At 34.6% G+C, this 19249-nt stretch overlaps 1 protein-coding gene across 1 annotated transcript in view; it reads right to left on the bottom strand.

Annotated features, from left to right (window-relative positions):
• Positions 1-371: 371 nt before the first annotated feature.
• PDE3B (phosphodiesterase 3B) overlaps positions 372-19249 on the bottom strand; it is a 183905-nt gene continuing 165027 nt past the window's right edge. The window contains exons 12-16 of the mRNA XM_081279185.1: positions 16310-16509; positions 11242-11445; positions 9037-9198; positions 3897-4149; positions 372-2629 (exon numbers count right to left, since the gene is read on the bottom strand). Of these exons, the coding sequence (XP_081135311.1) occupies positions 2415-2629; positions 3897-4149; positions 9037-9198; positions 11242-11445; positions 16310-16509 (1034 nt within the window). The 3' untranslated portion in view covers positions 372-2414. The remainder of the gene's footprint in view (positions 2630-3896; positions 4150-9036; positions 9199-11241; positions 11446-16309; positions 16510-19249) is intronic.

The following is a 19249-nucleotide window of genomic DNA, read 5'->3' as shown; positions in this document are numbered from 1 at the left end:
TTATAATAAAAACTTACTCTGATTCAGTAGCAACCAAATAAGACCCATAATACGAGCTGGATAATAGCTCAGTGAGTGGTAGAGTGCTTGCTTAGCATGTGGGTTCCATCCCCAGCACACACATAAAGAAAACCTGCAATATGGCTTATGGCAATTTCTCAAGTAAGAGTACCTGTAACAGTGCTATGGATATTTAATATATTCTCATGTTCACTTCTTATGGTTATGAATTTTAAAATTTTATCAGGGATACTTTTTTCACTTTCTTTGGTCTAGTTATTTTGACATACATAATTTAGCAAGGATTAAATAACTTAAGGATTATTTTCAGATGAATTCACAGTAGTAATATTGTTAATAGAATAAAAGCACACTTCTTTCAAGAAAATAAAATATAAACAATGCTAATACAAAATTTCTCTAACATGATAGTATAGAAATTTGATTTGGTCTCTTTATACATGCATGCACATGTATGAACTTATACACATATATGTATATATTCTATTCTGCAGGAAAGAAATAAATAGCAGAAATACATTTATGTAGGATACAAAATGTATTCTAGAGATATATAAGCACAGAATATATATGTGTGTATTCATACACAGGCACATATTATAAGTATAAATTCAACAATTATCAGTTAAAATTTTATTAGTAATATATGCTGGGACCAGTTTACAGATGGTGTGGTAATGGTTGCAAAAGTGGCAGAAAGGAACTTAGCACTCAATATATTTAATAAATAAAACTTAGTGATTCATTAAATATTATGATACTGTATAAGATAAAAAATCCCAACTCTTCAATAGATCTTTAGTTGGTATCTTTCTGACAACCCACACATTTCTAGGTAGGTAAGAAACTACTGACATTGTAGGAATTAACTTGGAAATTAATAGTTTGTCTACAAAGTTTCATGGCTCCAAAATATGAAATGGTCTTGAAGAATAATGAAAAATATTAGTTTCCCATCTTGATATCATTTTGACTGCACTTTATAACTTAAAAAATATTTTTTACACTTAGGTTCATATCCCCAACCTAACAAGTTCATAAATATTGTAAATATGATCCATTTTCTTTACAATCATCTTAATGTTGTAACTTAGTTATATGCTTTGGTATGAAATTATTTACTAAAATATTTCATTTTTTATATAAAAATTAAATATTTCCATCATTTGCTTTATCTCAGAAGTCAGTCTTTCAGTTGAACTTTAGAATTTTTGAGTAGTGACAGATCATTCCTGTCAAGTGGTCTTGAGGCAGAAAGAAATTAACAGAAAAATGAATGCAGTTTTTCAGGAATTAAACACATGATGCCTAAGATGTGGATGTAAAGATAACTACATATTACAATTATTTATTCAACATATGTATCCTTTAGGACTCACCATATTTCTTTTGTTCTTTATCTTTGATAGAATTAATTTCATTTGATTTTACATTAAGGCAAAAGACAGATATCTCCTTTTCCTTGGCTTTAATTAGTCTCAAATTCATCTAAGAACAGAGAAAATGATGCTAATATCATAAAAGGTTCACACCAATATTAGGACAACTCTTTTCTTCTAATAAATTTATGCTGTTTATATTAACTAAATGTTTAAAAATACTAATCCTGAGCAAGAGTAAAAACAAGAACAGTTTTAACTAAAGAATAAAATTCCTTCATTGTTAAACAGCTTTAAAATTCAACCACGGAACATAAAGTCAGTAAGACTAGAATTTATACTTCTGATGTCCATGGCAAACCTGAATACTTTTAGCAGAAATAAAACACACATAGTAGATAATACACAATAGTAAAAAGCATCAGAAAAAGACGCACCTGGATTTTGTTAAATATAACAAAGGTCACTCAGTCCTTCATAGACAACCCTAGTTGGTAGAACAGCACTGAACAGTGTATGGCATTTAGCAGAAATTCCTCAGAAAGGCCACATGGATTCTTTTTAGATAGACATAGATTTTTCAAAATGTTCAAAGATATAAAAGACGCATTTGGAAATAAACATGAATTCTGTTTTCACAGAAGCAGAATGTTCTGGACACTTTGAAAATAGAAGTAAGTCACTTGAGTTTTTCATTACAGATGTCTCCTCCATGAAAAATAAAAGCTCACTGCCCAGCAAAGCATCATTTTCACAGAATATTTAAACATCAGTGAAGGCTTTGAACAAGGGCTTTGCAACATGGGTCAACTGAAACCTAGCTCTAAGAATAATTTTCTAGTACATGTGATGAAAGTGCTTAGGAGTAGGAAATTGACAGCACAGCAAGGATCCTCTCACAGTATTAAGGCCTGTCCATGTGGGATTGGTCAGTTGAAAGTCAGCACAGTGAACATGAGATAATGATATCTGACCCTGGGCACTGCCCTCCAGGTTTCTTCTGTATGACTTCTTTTATTCGAACTGTCGTTCTTCCTCTTCATCTGCTTCTTCAATGACCTGAATCTCATCTGCTTGAGATAATGAAGTTTTTTCTACCTGCAGTTTATTTCCCTCAGCTTTACATTTTTCTTCTTCCTCTATGATTTCCTTCCATATCTTGTGGTTTTCAGTGAGGTGGTGCATCAGCTGACAAAATATTCGCCTTCTGCTTTTCCTTCTTTGTGGTTCTGTGAAATTTAAAACAAACATCTTCTGATTATAGCGATTATGATTGATTGATTCATTCATTCATTCCACAAATGTCTTCATGCCAACCATTCTGTAAGTATTTATGTAAGCACTGAGGTTATAATAGTGAATAGTAAGATAAAAATAATTCCTCTGTTATGGAGCTCACATCCTAGTCGAACAATACAAATAAAAAGAATACATTAGATGGTATTAAGCGTTATGAATAAAAAGAAAACATGAATAGCCAAAACTGGATAGGAGAAGGTAAGTATAGTCTTGATTTCAAATGAAAACCACAGCAACCCCAAATTAAAAACCAGTCTCTTAAGGGATTTTTATGTATTGAATTTAACACAATTGCCAAAATTCTGGTGAATATTAATCATTTTTAGAAGCTAGTCAACCTTCCCAAAGTGACACTCAAGATAGTAGAGGCATAAGAGTACTCTTTGCTGCTACCTAATCCTAAATAGGAGGCATAAGTATGTGAAGGGGATAAGGGATAGGTTCTTTATAGTCAACTTATATGTTCTGATTTATATCATGTTTGGGAAAAAATATGTAGCTAGGTATAATTTAACTTATCTTAGGTAACTTATCTTAGCTAGGTATAATTTAACAAAGGAGCAAACAATTGATTTCATTCACAATTATGAAGGTGACAAATGGGTATGCTTTTAAAATTTCCATTTATGCTCATTGTCTTATATAGAAAAATATATTATTATAGTCTAATAACTCTATTTTAATGCCACAAAACTTGATTCTGCCTTTAGAGCCAAGAAATGTATGTTTTCCTTTCCTCCCCACTGTTTAGATCTATTTCCCAAGCCTATGTGAATGTCATTAGCAAGCTGCTAGAAGTTGTAATTCTCAACTGCCTAGTGGTGTTGGGAGCAGGTTGTCTGAGAAGGGGTGAGATGAAGGAGGAATAGCAGCTAGGATCCTCCTATCTCAAATGTTCAGATGTGGTGACAGCCCTATCATGGATGAATAGGTGAAGTGTGCTGAAGAGCACTGGCCAGAGGACATCTCCCGAGATGCTATTTATTAAATAAGAATTCTCATTGTGTAACAGTATTAACACAGTACCCAGCACAGAGCAGTCACTCAAAACATGACTATTGAATCTAAACAGTAAGATTGTAGTTACACAAGACATGACTGCTGAATCTGCATCTAAGAAACAAAGATAGAAGTTCAAATTAAATGGACATTTGTAGTTATAACATTAACTAAATTATAGATTTTCTGAATTCTTACTAGGATTTAGATTGTCCTCCATTTCTTCATCATCCATATCTAATTCTTCACCATCTTCATCATCACCACTTTCAGTATCATCATCCTCTTCTGTTTCTATCCACTGACCCGGCAGCAAACCAGCAGCATCATACGAGTTACACAGGGGACCCACTATATGAGTGATAAAAGATTCTTGGAGTTTTGCTAGTTGAGGAGAAGAACGATCCATGAAGGGACTGATGGGTAGACCAAGATTTGCTTCTTCATCTCCCTGAGCATTTTAAAAAGAAAAAATACATTTTTGTTGTTGTTTTAAATTTTTTTCAGTTGTTGATAGACTTTTTATTTTACTTATATGTGGTGCTGAAAATTGAACCCAATGCCTCACACATGCCAGGCAAGTGTGCTACCACTGAGCCACAGACCCAGCCCAGCCACAGCTCCAGCCCGAAAAATACGTTTATGTTGAAAGAGCAAACACTGAGCTTTGCTTGTAAATTATCTTTACATTTTTAAAATATAGTGTACATCAAAATAACTTTTACAAAGAAATACTTATGAACTTAATTATTCTATCATTTTAACTGTAATAACAATTTGAGAAATTCTAAGCAAATTTTTAATCTCATATCTATCTATATCAATCATTATAGATGATATTAAGTTAATAAAAATATATAGCTTTTAAAATAAATATCAGAATTTTACTAACAACCTGCAAAATTCTATAATGTCATATATAGATTCTCTTTCTCCTTAAAAGAGAAAGACATAGTGGATGCATTTTATAAGACATACAAAAGCAGAGTTACTACAGTTGAGGTAAGACTTCGGGTGTATAGTTCCAATTGTCTGATTCCCTTCCATTGTAGCTTCTAGGGTTCTACAGAGCACAATTTGAGATCAGATGGATGTTCTTTCAAACTCACTTTTGCAACTTAAACACATGTGGTATTGGCATGCTTATGCCAGTGTCATCATGTATAAATTTTGAATAATAATCTACCTTATAGGGTTACTATGATGATGAAAGGCAATATTATTCAAAGTGAAACATTCCCCAAATTGTACTATTAATGTTTTAGTTTTACTATCTAAATTGGTTGGAAATTAATCATCCTTCACAATGCATAAATTCTCAGGCAAGCAGTTTTATCTTTGATGAGCTCACACAACCCAAGGAAATGACCAGAACTGGCCCAGTGATTAACTATCCCATGGTTAAAAGTCTTCAAAAAAAATAAAACTATTAATATTTTTCCAAAAACAGTTTGGACATAGTAGTAGAGTGCTTGCCTAGTAATGTAAAACTCCTGGATTCAATCCTCAGCATTGCAAAACAAACAAACAAACAAACAACAAAAGGACTGTTGTTATGAGCTCAGAGGTGGAGTGCTTGTCTCGAATATGTGAGGCACTAGTTCAATCCTCAGCACCACATAAATAAAATAAAGGTATTATGTCCATCTACAACTAAAAAATATTTTTTAAAAACCCAGCTGGGTTTAATCCACAGGAGTCTTCAATTTCATAGGTATACCCCAGGAGTCTGGCTTTTCTAAGCCCACGGCACTTAAATAGCCTTAAGGGTATAAAGACTGTATAATTAAGATAATAAATAGAAAAAAAGCATTGGGGAAATTATAATTATGTATCTACATGAAAGAAGTTCATGGCGAGAGAAAGGGACTCAGTTTCATTTTGTTGCATATGGATTTCCAGTTTTCCCAGCACCATTTGTTGAAGATGCTATCCTTCCTCCATTGCATGCTTTTAGCCCCTTTATCAAATATAAGAAAGTTGTAGTTTTGTGGGTTGGTTTCTGTGTCCTCTATTCTGTACCATTGGTCCACCCGCCTGTTTTGGTACCAATACCATGCTGTTTTTGTTACTTTGCTCTGTAGTATAGTTTGAAGTCTGGTATCGCTATACTACCTGATTCACACTTCCTGTTTAGCATTGTTTTTGCTATTCTGTTAACTCAAAATGGATCAAGGAGCTTGATATCAAACCAGAGACAAGGCATCTGATAGAAGAAAAAGTTGGCTACGACCTACATACTGTGGGGTCGGGCTCCAAATTCCTCAATAGGACACCCATAGCACAAGAATTAATATCTAGAATCAACAAATGGGACTTGCTCAAACTAAAAAGTTTTTTTCTCAGCAAAAGAAACAATAAGAGAGGAAATAGGGAGCCTACATCATGGGAACAAATCTTTACTCCTCACACTTCAGATAGAGCCCTAATATCCAGAGTATATAAAGAACTCAAAAAATTAGACAATAAGATAACAAATAACCCAATCAACAAATGGGCCAACGACCTAAACAGACACTTCTCAGAGGAGGACATACAATCAATCAACAAGTACATGAAAAAATGCTCACCATCTCTAGCAGTCAGAGAAATGCAAATCAAAACCACCCTAAGATATCATCTCACTCCAGTAAGATTGGCAGCCATTATGAAGTCAAACAACAACAAGTGCTGGCAAGGATGTGGGGAAAAGGGTACACTTGTACATTGTTGGTGGGACTGCAAATTGGTGCAACCAATTTGGAAAGCAGTATGGAGATTTCTTGGAAAGCTGGGAATGGAACCACCATTTGATCCAGCTATTCCCCTTCTGGGTCTATTCCCTAAAGACCTAAAAACAGCATGCTACAGGGACACTGCTACATCGATGTTCATAGCAGTACAATTCACAATAGCAAGACTGTGGAAGCAACCTAGATGCCCTTCAATAGACGAATGGATAAAAAAAATGTGGCATTTATACACAATGGAGTATTACTCTGCATTAAAAAATGACAAAATTATAGAATTTGGAGGGAAATGGATGGCACTAGAGCAGATTATGCTAAGTGAAGCTAGCCAATCCCTAAAAAACAAATGCCAAATGTCTTCTTTGATATAAGGAGAGTAACTAAGAACAGAGTAGGGAAGAAGAGCATGAGAAGATGACTAACATTAAACAGGGATGAGAGGTGGGAGGGACAGGGAGAGAGAAGGGAAACTGCTTGGAAATGGAAGGAGACCCTTAGGGTTATACAAAATTACATACAAGAGGAAGTGAGGGGAAAGGGAAAAATAATACAAGGGGGAGAAATGAATTACAGTAGAGGGGGTAGAGAGAGAAGAGGGGAGGGGAGGGGAGGGGAGAGGATGGGAGGGGAGAGGATGGGAGGGGAGGGGAGGGGAGGGGAGAGGATGGGAGGGGAGGGGAGGGGAGGGGGGATAGTAGAGGATAGGAAAGGCAGCAGAATACAACAGACATGAGTATGTCAATATGTAAATCAGTGGAAGTGTAACTGATGTGACTCTGCAATCTGTATACGGGGTAAAAATGGGAGTTCATAACCCACTTGAATCAAAGTGTGAAATATGAGATATCAAGAACTATGTAATGTTTTGAACAACCAATAAAAAAAAGAAAAATGCAAAAAAAAAACAAAAAAAAAAAGAAAAAAGAAAGAAGTTCAACAGTATAGCCAAAACAAGAAGGAAATTTAATAGTTCTAATAAGAGATAACTAGGACTTTCATACATAGTATAGTATCAGATGACATTTTTCTTCTTTATCATGACTAAAATCTATGAAGATGGAGTGAAACTGTTTGAGGTAATATGTTTAGCACTAGATCTGGATTTATAGCCAATATTACTGAGCATTTTGTGTCAGGAACTATTCCAAGACTTTTACATGTATAAAATTTATTTAATCCTCACAGCAATCTTTATGAGTTAGGTATATCATCATGCATATTTTATCAACAAGAATACTGAAGCATAGAGAAGTTAAGTAACTTACCCAAGGTCACATTGTCAATGAGAAGGAAAAGCTAGGGTTCAACCTAAGGCATGGCTTCTAAGTTTGTTTAATAAGTATTAACTCCATATACTCTAAAAATAATTTAAAGTTGTTTGTAAATGAACATTTCTAATGTTATTTCACTGAAATAGTGGGTTTTCTAAAACTGATAATATATCACTACATTTTATTACCAACTTATGCAGCTAATGAAAAATGGATTTTTCCTTAGCATAAAGTTCCTCTTTTGTGAATGCAAAATCTACTGGAGAACTCTGAGGTAAGCTTCAGTTATCACTGAAAATGAGTACAGGAATATGCAAACTGTATGCTATAATCTTACAAAGATAATCATTGCCCAAAATTATATATGATTTAAATACATCAGAATAGCAAAATATTATAATATTGGAATACTTATATATTTATGTGATCACATAGAGTGGTATTTATAACTTGAAAAGGTGGCTAAAAGACTTTCACCATACAATCTGGGGGTAACCAGGTATGCCAGGTAAGCGTGCATTGTGAAACAGAGTCAACTTTGTTATTCCTGTTTTCTGCTTATAGTAAGAAAGCCCTGACACAAAGAAGGTCTTACTCAGTAGACATTTTGATCTTTCCTGATTATTATGGCCAACAAGAATTCCCAAGGAATCCATTTCATAAGTTGTATTTGATATTTTGGAGATAATGAAATGTGAAGCTTATGGGAAAATCAATTTACTTCTACATTATGTGGAGCCTCAAGATATGACAAAAATGGGACAGATTCTGCAAATTGGTAGGATTATTTTAAAGCCAAGATTTAAAAATCAATGAAAAAAAGGAGAGAGCATATTTATATCTTTGAATCCTTGAAAACTACAAAGTATCTACTCTACAGATGTTGCTAGCCCTCTAATTTTTTATTCTCTGCTAGAATTTCTGCCCAGTTGATGTTTCTATGGGACTGTAGTTTGTATTTCAATAGTACAATTGAAATATTGTTGATATTCTTTAAATACAGTCTGAGCAAATCCTGGAATCACCCAAAAGCCACTTCTTTTAGAAATCAGTTGTTCTAGATTATAGATTCTCAAGGTTGAAAGGGATCTTAGAATTAGTCTCTTTCCCTATAGATTCAAGAATATGTTCAACTCATTTCAGATAGGCAATAAGCCTGTCATTGCTTTTAATTTTAGCAGCATAGACAAGCAGAGCTGAGAAAATACTAACAACCAGAGAGAAAACAACACTTTCTAGCCCTTTTCAGTCAAAGCAATTCAGATTTCAAACACCTTAGTGTAGCTATCTAAATCCCCAAAAGTACTTTCTTCCCACCAATCTCATATTTCAACTTACCTGCTCATAAAATTCATTGACAATGCCCTCTGTCCATTTCAAATGCAAGTCCCGAACTTTTGCTGGGCCATTTATATCTGCAAGTTTAATGCACACCTGGCAGACCAAGAGACGATCATTTTCACTACTCCATTCTATACCATTGCTGTTTACATCATTGGCCTATTTTGGAAAAACAGAATTATTTTAGGTTCTGAAGTTTTCTAATAATAGTTGTTGGGTTTTTTGTTTGTTTGTTTTCATCAATTACCTTAAAACTGTTTCTTGTCCAAATGATAGGAAGAAATTTCTTTTTCTTAAATGCCTTTTTAAATCAGCATAGACCATAAAATGGACTTCAATGGGTTAAATTACCCATTGAAGAATTTATTTCAGTGGAAGCATACCTTCCTATAAACAACCAACCATGGATTTCAATGTTTGTGATTATCACAGAGAATAATAATTTATTTGTATATATGCATGTGTTATATATGTATGTTCACACATGTATATATATATACACCACTATCAGAATTGTAAGTATTTCTACCTCAAAAAAGCATAGTTAAGGAGTTAAGAAGTTGGCTGTAGTTCTGAAAGGTGAAGTGATATAGTTAAAAGAACACAAGTCTTAGAAGCTGATCCCTATATCACTCAGAGCCATTTACTTAATTCAGTGTGTGAGCTGGAAAAATTACTTAACCTATTTGATTCTTTCATTTACAAAATAAGAAAGTATTACCAATCTAACATTTTGTCATGAGGATTAATAAATGAAAAATGCCTCATTCATTAACATTATTTAAATAAATGGAATTATCAATATTATGCAAATCTAGTAATTCTTTCAAGAACTCAAACGTCCTTTTATAAAAAATGAAGACAATGGGCCAGATCATGGCTCTTAAACTTTATTTTAGTGTTATGGTAGTTTTTAGCACCAAACCCGTTAATCAAAGGAAATTTTAAGTGGAACACCAGCATAGGAAATACTTGAAAGCTCTTTTTATTGAAACTGGGCAAGAACTCTAGAGCCCCTCTAGAAAGAAGTGTTAAGGGAAAAAAAAAAAAAAACAGAATGAAAGAAGTGTTAAGGAACACAGATTCAGAAGTATTGATTAGATAATCTTCCATTTGTACAAGGTGATTCAAACATTTAAAATGTATTTTATTATTAAATAAAATAAAAGTGAATAGAGCTATACAAATATAAAATAATTTTAATGTACCTGATTTCTCAACAATTTAATAAGTAATTTATAAATATTATGATGGCAACATATATAGGTTTCTGCTTCCTGGGGGAGTTAAATCTAGTACTCCTTTATTAATAGTTTCTCTACCCTAACAGTATAGCTTCCTTTAGAACACAAAAATCATCAAGGAAATATCAACTTCCTGCCAGCCAAACAGGGGGTATCCTCTCAAGAATCTAAAGCAGTGGTTCTCAACTTTTCTTCACCCCAAATTCCTGAGGGATAGAACATGTTCCCATCAGTACCACCATCATACTAGTGAATGTGAGTTCTTTGAGGCAAGGGATTCTGACCTGTTCTTTCCTCATTTTCCCTAGCATAGTGATTGTACATAGTGGACAATTCCAATAAATAGTTGTTGAATGAGTGAATTAATTATTCTCAAGTTGAAGAGGGTATTAACTTTTCTTCCCTCCTGTCAGCTAGTTAAAGAATTACTAATACAAAGAAGGTGCAACTGGTGTGGCAAGATGGCATAACTGGCTTTTAAGAAACAAATGTTTGATTTCATATAATGTCTCTGGCCCATAAAATCTTTTTACATAACTGGTTTGTCACTATATGCAAGAATATGTCAAAAAGAAAATACAGCAAAGAACAGTATTTTAAGATGTTATTATAACAATAAAATGCTTTATTTTTTTGAACCAGGAGCACTTAACCACTGAGCCACATCCCAGCCCATTTCTTATTTTTTATTTTGAGACAGGGTCTTCCTAAGTTGCTTGGGTCCTTATTATGTTGCCGAGGCTGGCTTTGAACCTGCAATCCTCCTGCCTCAGCCTCCTAAGCCACTGGGATTATAGGTGTGAGCAACTGTGCCTAGCATATGTATTCTTTTATACCAATTTTTTTAGTTACTGCATGAGTAGTATTAATTCTAACAACATTAAAAAACATCATTTATCAGTAACACTGAAGACAATGATTTCATTTTTGAAATCAAGTATTAATTTGTATAACAAACCTTGGCATTGAATTCAGCAAGGAAATCAAAATGCTTTTTAAGATCTGTAGCAAGGATTGCTTCAATGACTAAAAAACGAAAGCGCTTGAATTCCACATGATCAAGATTAAGAAGGAAGTTGTATTCTGGGCGAGAAAGATATAGATTCCAAGCTGATGCAGCATGATGATTTTCCAAAACAGATCTGTCATTGTACAAAACTGCCTGAAAAGGAATAAAGAAAAATAAGGCATTCCAAAGATATGAATCTTTAATAATTCAGAGTTAGGAGCAAGTTGAAAGAATACGATGAGTATATACTTCGTAGTGGGCTTTTTACCAGGTATCTTAACATCTGTGATACAGGTTGTGATAATTTCATAACTTTCTAGACTGACACACAGAGAGGTTAAAGCACACCTTTACTTCCATCACACATAGTAAGTGAAAGGGTTGTCTCCAAATTTCATCTTCTTTGCACATGCCATGCTGCCACCCCAAATACGGAAAGGTAATATTTTGAGGTCTACTTCAATCAGTAAACCTTCTCAGATAAAGCTTCTGATAATAAAGCCACTAGGGATCAAGAGCAGGTTTAGAGACACATTTCTTTTCTTTAGCTAGCATGAAGTCAATGGTGGTGGTAACTGAAAAATAGGTACTTTCCAAAGTAAGAGACCTTCATATCTAAGGACAACACATAGCCTATACTCCCATCCTGACACAGTGCTTCGAAGTAAGACATAAGTATGCAACAGGTAAAAGCACAAATCCTGTGGTTCAAACAGTGTGGAACTACTCACTTTTTTCCATCTCACTCCAGGGGATAACCCTAAATTGCCTCTTCAAGTAGTCTAGGTCTTTGGAAAACAGATTCAAAATTGCTAAAACCTCTTCCACCTCTAAAAATTAGGCAGTTTTAAAAAATTATTAAATAAGCATTGTGATTATTAAAAGAATTTCCATATGAAGTCATGCTTAAGGCCAGAGATGAAAATAAAAACCTGTCTCTGTTTTCATGGAGCTTACTATACAATGAGAAAGAAAGCGCCCCCCCCCCCAAAAAAAAATGAGAGAGAGAATGTAATGTCAGGTGTATATTCTGAGAGTTTTAATTTGATAGTTTTTATTTATGGAAGTTAGCTACAACCTAGATTTAAGCACAGATACATAATATTGTATGATTTTGTTGTTGTTGTTGTTTTGTTTTGTTTTCAGTACTGGGATTGAACCTGGGGCCCTATGCATGTAAGGCAAAGTGTTCTAGCTTTAGTCCATATCCCTAGCCCTAGGATATCCCCCAGCCCACATCCTAGCCTGATATTTCTTTTACAATGGTAAGATTTAAACTTTGTAATGGGCCCCATATTAATCTTTTTTTTTTTTTTTTTTTTTTTTTGAGATGAGGTCTCACTATGTTGTCCAGACTGGCCTTGAACTCATGAACATCCTGGTGCCTGAGCTCCCTTACCTGAAGAATAGCTGGGATTAAAGGCTCATGCCAAAATGCCCAGCTACTTTACTTTCAGACTCATCATTTTATATATATATAAATTTTTAGTTGGACACAATACCTTTATTTTATTTATATATTTATTTAAATGTGGTGCAAGGATCGAACCCAGTGTCTTGCACATACTAGGCAAGGGCTCTACTGCTGAACCACAACCCCAGCCATATTTTCATACTAATTTTAATGTAACTTCATAAATCCCAAAGAGAAAGGCTAAGTTTCAAAGATTCTCTAAGGGGATGATTTATTTTTAATACTAATTCGACTAGTTCATGATTAAATCTAATAAACACTGATAAACTGTCAGAATAGCTTTGTCTAGTCAGGAAGACTAAATGTTATAGCTTGGATCTGGAATCCCCCAAAGGCTCATGTGTTAAAGGCTTGGTCCCCAATGCAGCAGTGTTCAGAGGTGGGACTTTGGGAAGTGATAGATCATAAGGGCTGACTTCATCAATGTATTAGCCCATTGATGGATTCATAGCTGAAGGAAAATTGTGAGGTGACAGCAACTCTAGGAAGTGGGTCCTTGTTAAAGGAAGTGGGTCCTTGGAGGACTATATGGGTCCTTTGGGGCCCATATCTTGTCCCTAGCTCCTTTCTTTCTCTCTCTCTCTCTCTCTCTCTCTCTCTCTCTCTCTCTCTCTCTCTCTCTCTCTTTCTCTCCTTTCTAGCCACCATAAGGTTAACAGCCTACCACATATTCCACACAGTGCTTTGCCTTACCACAGACTCATAGGAATGGAGCGGGTCTACTGTGGACTGAAACCTCTGAAACCATGAGCCACAACAAATCTTTCTTTCTTTAAATTGTTTTTCTCAAGTATTTTGTTACAGTGATAAAAAGCTGACATAATCAAACTCTTAGCCGAATAAAACACAATGTACAGTGAATGCCTTGTAAAGCTACCTGGCTTAATAAAACTCTCAGCCAGCTGGTTTGGTAAAAGAAATGCACAAGGTCAGAATTCCTTTACCATTTCAATTACCCTTGAAATTCCCAAGTAAATATAAAAATGGGAACAAAAACCAAGATTGATATTAGAATCTAGATATAACTGCTTTGGTGGAAACATCAAAGACATAGTGAAAATGAGAATAGACTGAGGAAAGACCAAGGGAGGCACATAAAGGAAAAGAATGGAATGGGTTCCTTGATGGACCTCAATAAATTCACCAGTTTGTAGCTGAATAGAGGCAATTAAGAATCATGGAGAAAAATAAGGAAGCCAAAGTCATTTCTACTTTAGGAAGAACACTTCAAGGAAGCACACAGAGTAACAGATCAAGCTTAAACTTAGGAAAAATATTATAGGTAAAACATAATGAAGTCATAACTATTATTTATTGAGGACTCTTAAAAGGAGGAAAGAAGTGGGGAGTGGAAGAGGAAGGATGGTAGAATTAATTGACCATAACTTTTCTAGCCTTGTATTTGAATACATGCCCAGGGTAACTCCATATCATGTACAATCACAAGAACAGGGTCCTAATTAGAATAAGTTATATGCTATGTATGTATAATTTATCAAAATACATTCTACTATCAGGTGTACCTAAAAAGAACAAATTTAAAAAAAAAAGGAAAAAAGAAAAACAAGTAGAAAAGAAAGACAGTCACCTAGCTAAATTAGAGCTTCAGTAAATTATCTGCATCCTTAAGGGAGAAGTATAGTGCACGTCTGGCTCACCTATACTCAAAGCAAATGAAAGAAGGAGTAAAAGCAGATGTGGACTAGAACAGTAAGTAATTTCTATTCATATGATATCTGATTCAGGAAGTTCTCAAGCCATCTGAACTATAAAACTTTCTGCTACAGTTTGAATCTGGAATATCCCCCAAGTCCCATGCCTTGGTCCTCAACTTGGCACTATTGGAAGTTATTTGTTTGACCTCTAAGAGGGCGAGCCTAGTGGGAGTTTTAGATCATTGGACGCACAGTCTCAAATGGAACTGTGGAATACCAGTCTCCTTCTCTCTCATCTCTGAGTTGCCATGACATGAGCATCTTTGCTTCACTACTCCCTCCTGCCATGATGTGCTACAACTCCACAGGCCCAAAACTAATGGGGCCCAACTGATCATGAACTTAAACCTCTGAAGCTGTGAACCAAATTAAACCTTTCCTCTTTGTAAGTTGATTGTTTCAAGCATTTTGTCACAGCAACAGAAATTTGACTAATACACTTTCATCTTTTTACTCCGAGTCACATCAGGTATGTATTTTTAGGTTCTGAGGAATAAACTCTTATCTTAGGTCAAATATTTAAAAGCAACCAGAAATCAGACACAAAATTCTTTATGCCAAATCCAGTACTTTTTCCAAATGACCAGGATTTTTCAAAGATTATTATATGTTAAGTTAGAGAAAATGGGCATCTGAATCTTGCAGAATGGTACTATAAATGAAGAAATGTGTTCCTTTGAGTGTAGTTTCTCCCAAAACAACAATTAGAAAGTAGAATCTAGGTGCAGTGGCACATGCCTGTAATACAAGTGGCTCAGGAGGCTGAGGCAAGAGGATTTCAAGTTCAAAGCCAGCCTCAGCTACTAAGCAAGGCCCTAGGCACCTCAGAAACACTGTCTCTACATAAAACAATTTTTTTAAAATATTTTTTTTAGTTGTGGGTGGACACAATGCCTTTATATTTATTTATTTATTTGTATGTGGTGTTGAGGATCAAACCCAGTGTCCCACCCACACTAGGCGAGCACTCCACCACTGAGTCACAACCCCAGCCCTTAAATAAAATATTTTTAAAAAGGGGTGGGGTTGTGGTTCAGTGGTCAAGTATCTCTGGGTTCAAACCCTGGTATAAAAATAAATAAAGTGGGCAAATATTAGTAACTAAATTAAATTTATCAGAAAGTTATCTGCGCAAATCATGAGCTATTGATAAAGTCTTATTAAAGAAAGAAAAGCTTATCTACTTACACACATACCATTACAACCACTCACAGATAAATATACTTCCCCTACATCACCCATCACTATAGTGAAGATTCAAGAGAATCTATCTCCTATCTTTTAAAAAGTTCAAATAAAGAAAGAGGAAGAAGCAGAAAAAGGAACACAGAAAATGGCTTTAGATGATGAAAGCTTCAAAACTGAGGTTTAAACACGGGTAAAGTGAAGAATTAGTATGAATTCAGCAATCACCAAGTACCTACTCTTTTTAGGCACATGGTTCGAAACACCCTCAATCATTAGAGCTTCTAGTCACATGATGGATCTAGCCAGAAGAAATGAAAATCTCAGATCTACTCAGAATTTTTTCAATTGGATCAAAGGTAAAAATATATTCAGCAAGGTCTCCAGAATTTCACAAAATAAGCAGTTATTATTTCATAAACTATTTGCACTTTTCTCCTTGAAGAAGGTGATTTTTTCCTAACTCCCTAGCATATATCATATCAAGGTCCTGTATTTTTATAGAATCAATTATAAGGTAGGATCTTAGAATCAGATGGAGTGGCCATATGGCTCAAATGAAGAATGGTTTATAAAGGGATATGTAGCATAGGTGTAAAACTGCAGAACTGGTCTTTAAAATTTGTGAAAAAGTATATCTTACCTGAGGTGCATTCGTAGCCACTAGAAATGCATTTGTCCTTCCTGGGTGATCATAGTCGTGCATGGCAGCTGCCACATACAAAGCCATCAATTCCAGTGCAGGAATGTTTGAAGACAGGCAGCCGTAACTCTCATCAGGAATAGAGCAGCTCTTTGAAGAAATATAAGCCATTCGCCCAGAATTTATTCTATCATCAGAACCTGAGGAACAATAAGTAGTAAAATAAACCAGCATTAGCACATAACTACTTCACAATTATACCAAGGAGTGGATTTCCAATAGGTAGTAGAATTACTTGCTTGTTGACTTAAAACAGACCCCATGGACTTGATTGATGAGGGCCACAACCAAGCTAAGATGGCGCCTGGCAGTATGCTAGGAGGAGTGGTTTCTGAGCCAACGCCAGTGAGCCATTAAGATGAAAAGGATTCCTTAATGACTGACTGCTGTATCTAGTTTATGTTAATTAAGTTAAGCTGTGTGTAATTAGTTGGGTATATGTACCTCTGCGCTCCGGCAGAGAGGGGGTGCCTGCTACCTAGGGTATCCGCTACTTTGAGTTCCTGCTCAGTTCCCGCTGAGTTCACTCCCAATAAAGTAGTTCCCGCTTCAATCTTCAAGTTGCTTGTCATCTCCCAGTTATTTCGCCCAGCCGGACAACGGCACTTGATATACTGTTTCCAAAGTATATGCTAGAGGAACAGTGTTAAGTATAACCCTGAAGTTGTGTACAGTTACAGGCCAGAATAGAACTCTCATGAAAACCTGATGCTCTCTTAATCGAGCTAAAAATTTTTAAACCTCAGATTTTCTAAACATTTATTATTTAAGTTAAATATAATCAGCAGGAAAAAGAAATCATTGGGAATAATATTCAATTAAAAACAGTAAATGGCATAAAAACAGATACATAGTTAGTGGTACAGAATAGAAGACACAAACAAACCCATACAGGTAAGTCATCTTATCCTTAACAAAGTTGCCAAAAATATATACTGGAGAAAAAACAGCCATTTTAATAAAAGGTGTTAGAAAAACTGGTTATTCATATGTAGAAGAATGAGACTGAATACTTATCTCAAAAATCAACTTAAAATGAATCAAAGACATAAGAATTAGACCACAAACTTTGTAACTCCTAGAAATAAATGTAGGGTCAATACTCCAACATATAGGTACAGGCAATAAGTTTCTCAATAGAATCCTAAACCTCAGGAAATAATGCCAAGAGTTAATAAATGGGATGGCAAAAGTTAAAAAGGTTGTGCACCATAAAGGAAACTATTAAGAATGTGAAGAGAGAACTTATAGAATGGAAGATTTTTTGCTAGCTACTCAGAATTCTAATAATCAGGATCAATATCTAGAATATATAAGGAACTAAAAAAAAAACACCAAAAAAACCCCCACACCCAGTTCATAAATGGGCCAAAATGAACTAAACAGACACTTCTCAAAACAATAAAAATTGAAAAAATATGAAACATTTTCAAAATTATTAGTAATTAGGGAAATGCAAATCAAAACTACACTGAAATTTCATTTAATTTCCAGTCAGAATGACAGCCATCAAAAATACAAACAATAACAAATGCTGGAGAAGATGTGGAGAAAAAGGAACACTTTTACATTGTTGGTGGGACTGTAAACTAGCACAACCACTACGGAAATCAGGATGGAGATTCTCAAAAGATTAGGAATGAAACTACCATATGACCAAGGTATATCACTGCTCAGTGTTTATCCCAAAGAAGTAAAGTCATCACACTACAGCAATACATGCATACCCATGTTTATAGCAGCATAATTCACAATAGCCAATTTTGGAACCAGCCTAGGTGTCTGTCAATGAATGAATGGTTACAGAAAATGTGGTATATATACACAATGCCATTTTAGTCAGCCATAAAAAAAGAATAGAAATATGCTATTTGAAGGAAAGTAGATGGAATTTGAAAGCATTATATTAAGTGAGATAAACCAAACTCCAGAAAGTTAAGAGTCATATGTTTTCTCAGGTGGAAGCTAGAGAGGAAAAAGGTAAAGAAAGGTGTGTGGAAACTAAAAGAAAAAAAAAAGAAAGGTGTGTGGGTGGGGAGAGCTCATGAAAATCAAAGGGAGACTGGTAGAGGAAAGGCAAAAGAGGGAAGGAGGAAGGGAGAGAAAAAGAAAATACTGAGGAATGATATTGGCCAAACTATATTGTTATATTTTGTGCATGCACAAATATTAATAACATCCCACCATTATATACTATTATAATGCATCAATAAAAATATGGAAAAAATATAGAAATTTAGCATTTTAATATATTACCAAAGTTAGCTTCTCAACATAAATGCTTTTCAGATCTCATCCAGAAAGATTACATTTGATTTTGAATACTCACTATAACTCTTCTTCACTTTCTTTTTTCTCCTGTGAGATTCCTTATAACATAATGGAGTGAAACATTATCTACACTGTGTTTTTGGTTCTTAATACCTTGATATTTGTTCTTTTTTTTGTTTTGTTTTTTTGGTGGTTTCATCGAGATGGCCATGCTATTATTTTTGCTTAATAATTTTGAGAAATTAGAAGAAGAAAAACAGAAACTACATTTAAAGTAGGCAGCAGTATAGGAGATAACAAAATTTCCTTAGTTATGTTTATCAGTGGAACCTAGAAGTAATGCCCTGGCTTGTCAAAGTTCAAAATAATTTTTTAAGTTTAAGTTACTTTTCTTTTTTAAAATAATAACCTAATGAAATAAAAATACCTATAATTATGAATCAGAAAGCTTAATATTATTAAGATGGCAGTACTCTCCAAAATGTCTCACAAGTTCAACAAAATATAAATCAAAATACCAGCTGGGATTTTTGTAGAAATTTACAAGTTTAATCTAAAATTAATATAGAAATGGAAGAGATCCAGAATCCCCAAAACAATCTTGAAAAA

The sequence above is a fragment of the Spermophilus citellus genome, assembly GCF_964194105.1.
Source record: "Spermophilus citellus genome assembly, chromosome: 2".
NCBI classification, from domain to species: Eukaryota; Metazoa; Chordata; class Mammalia; order Rodentia; family Sciuridae; genus Spermophilus; species Spermophilus citellus.
Note: the sequence above shows the minus strand (reverse complement) of the source record. Positions and strands in the feature narration are given on the sequence as shown.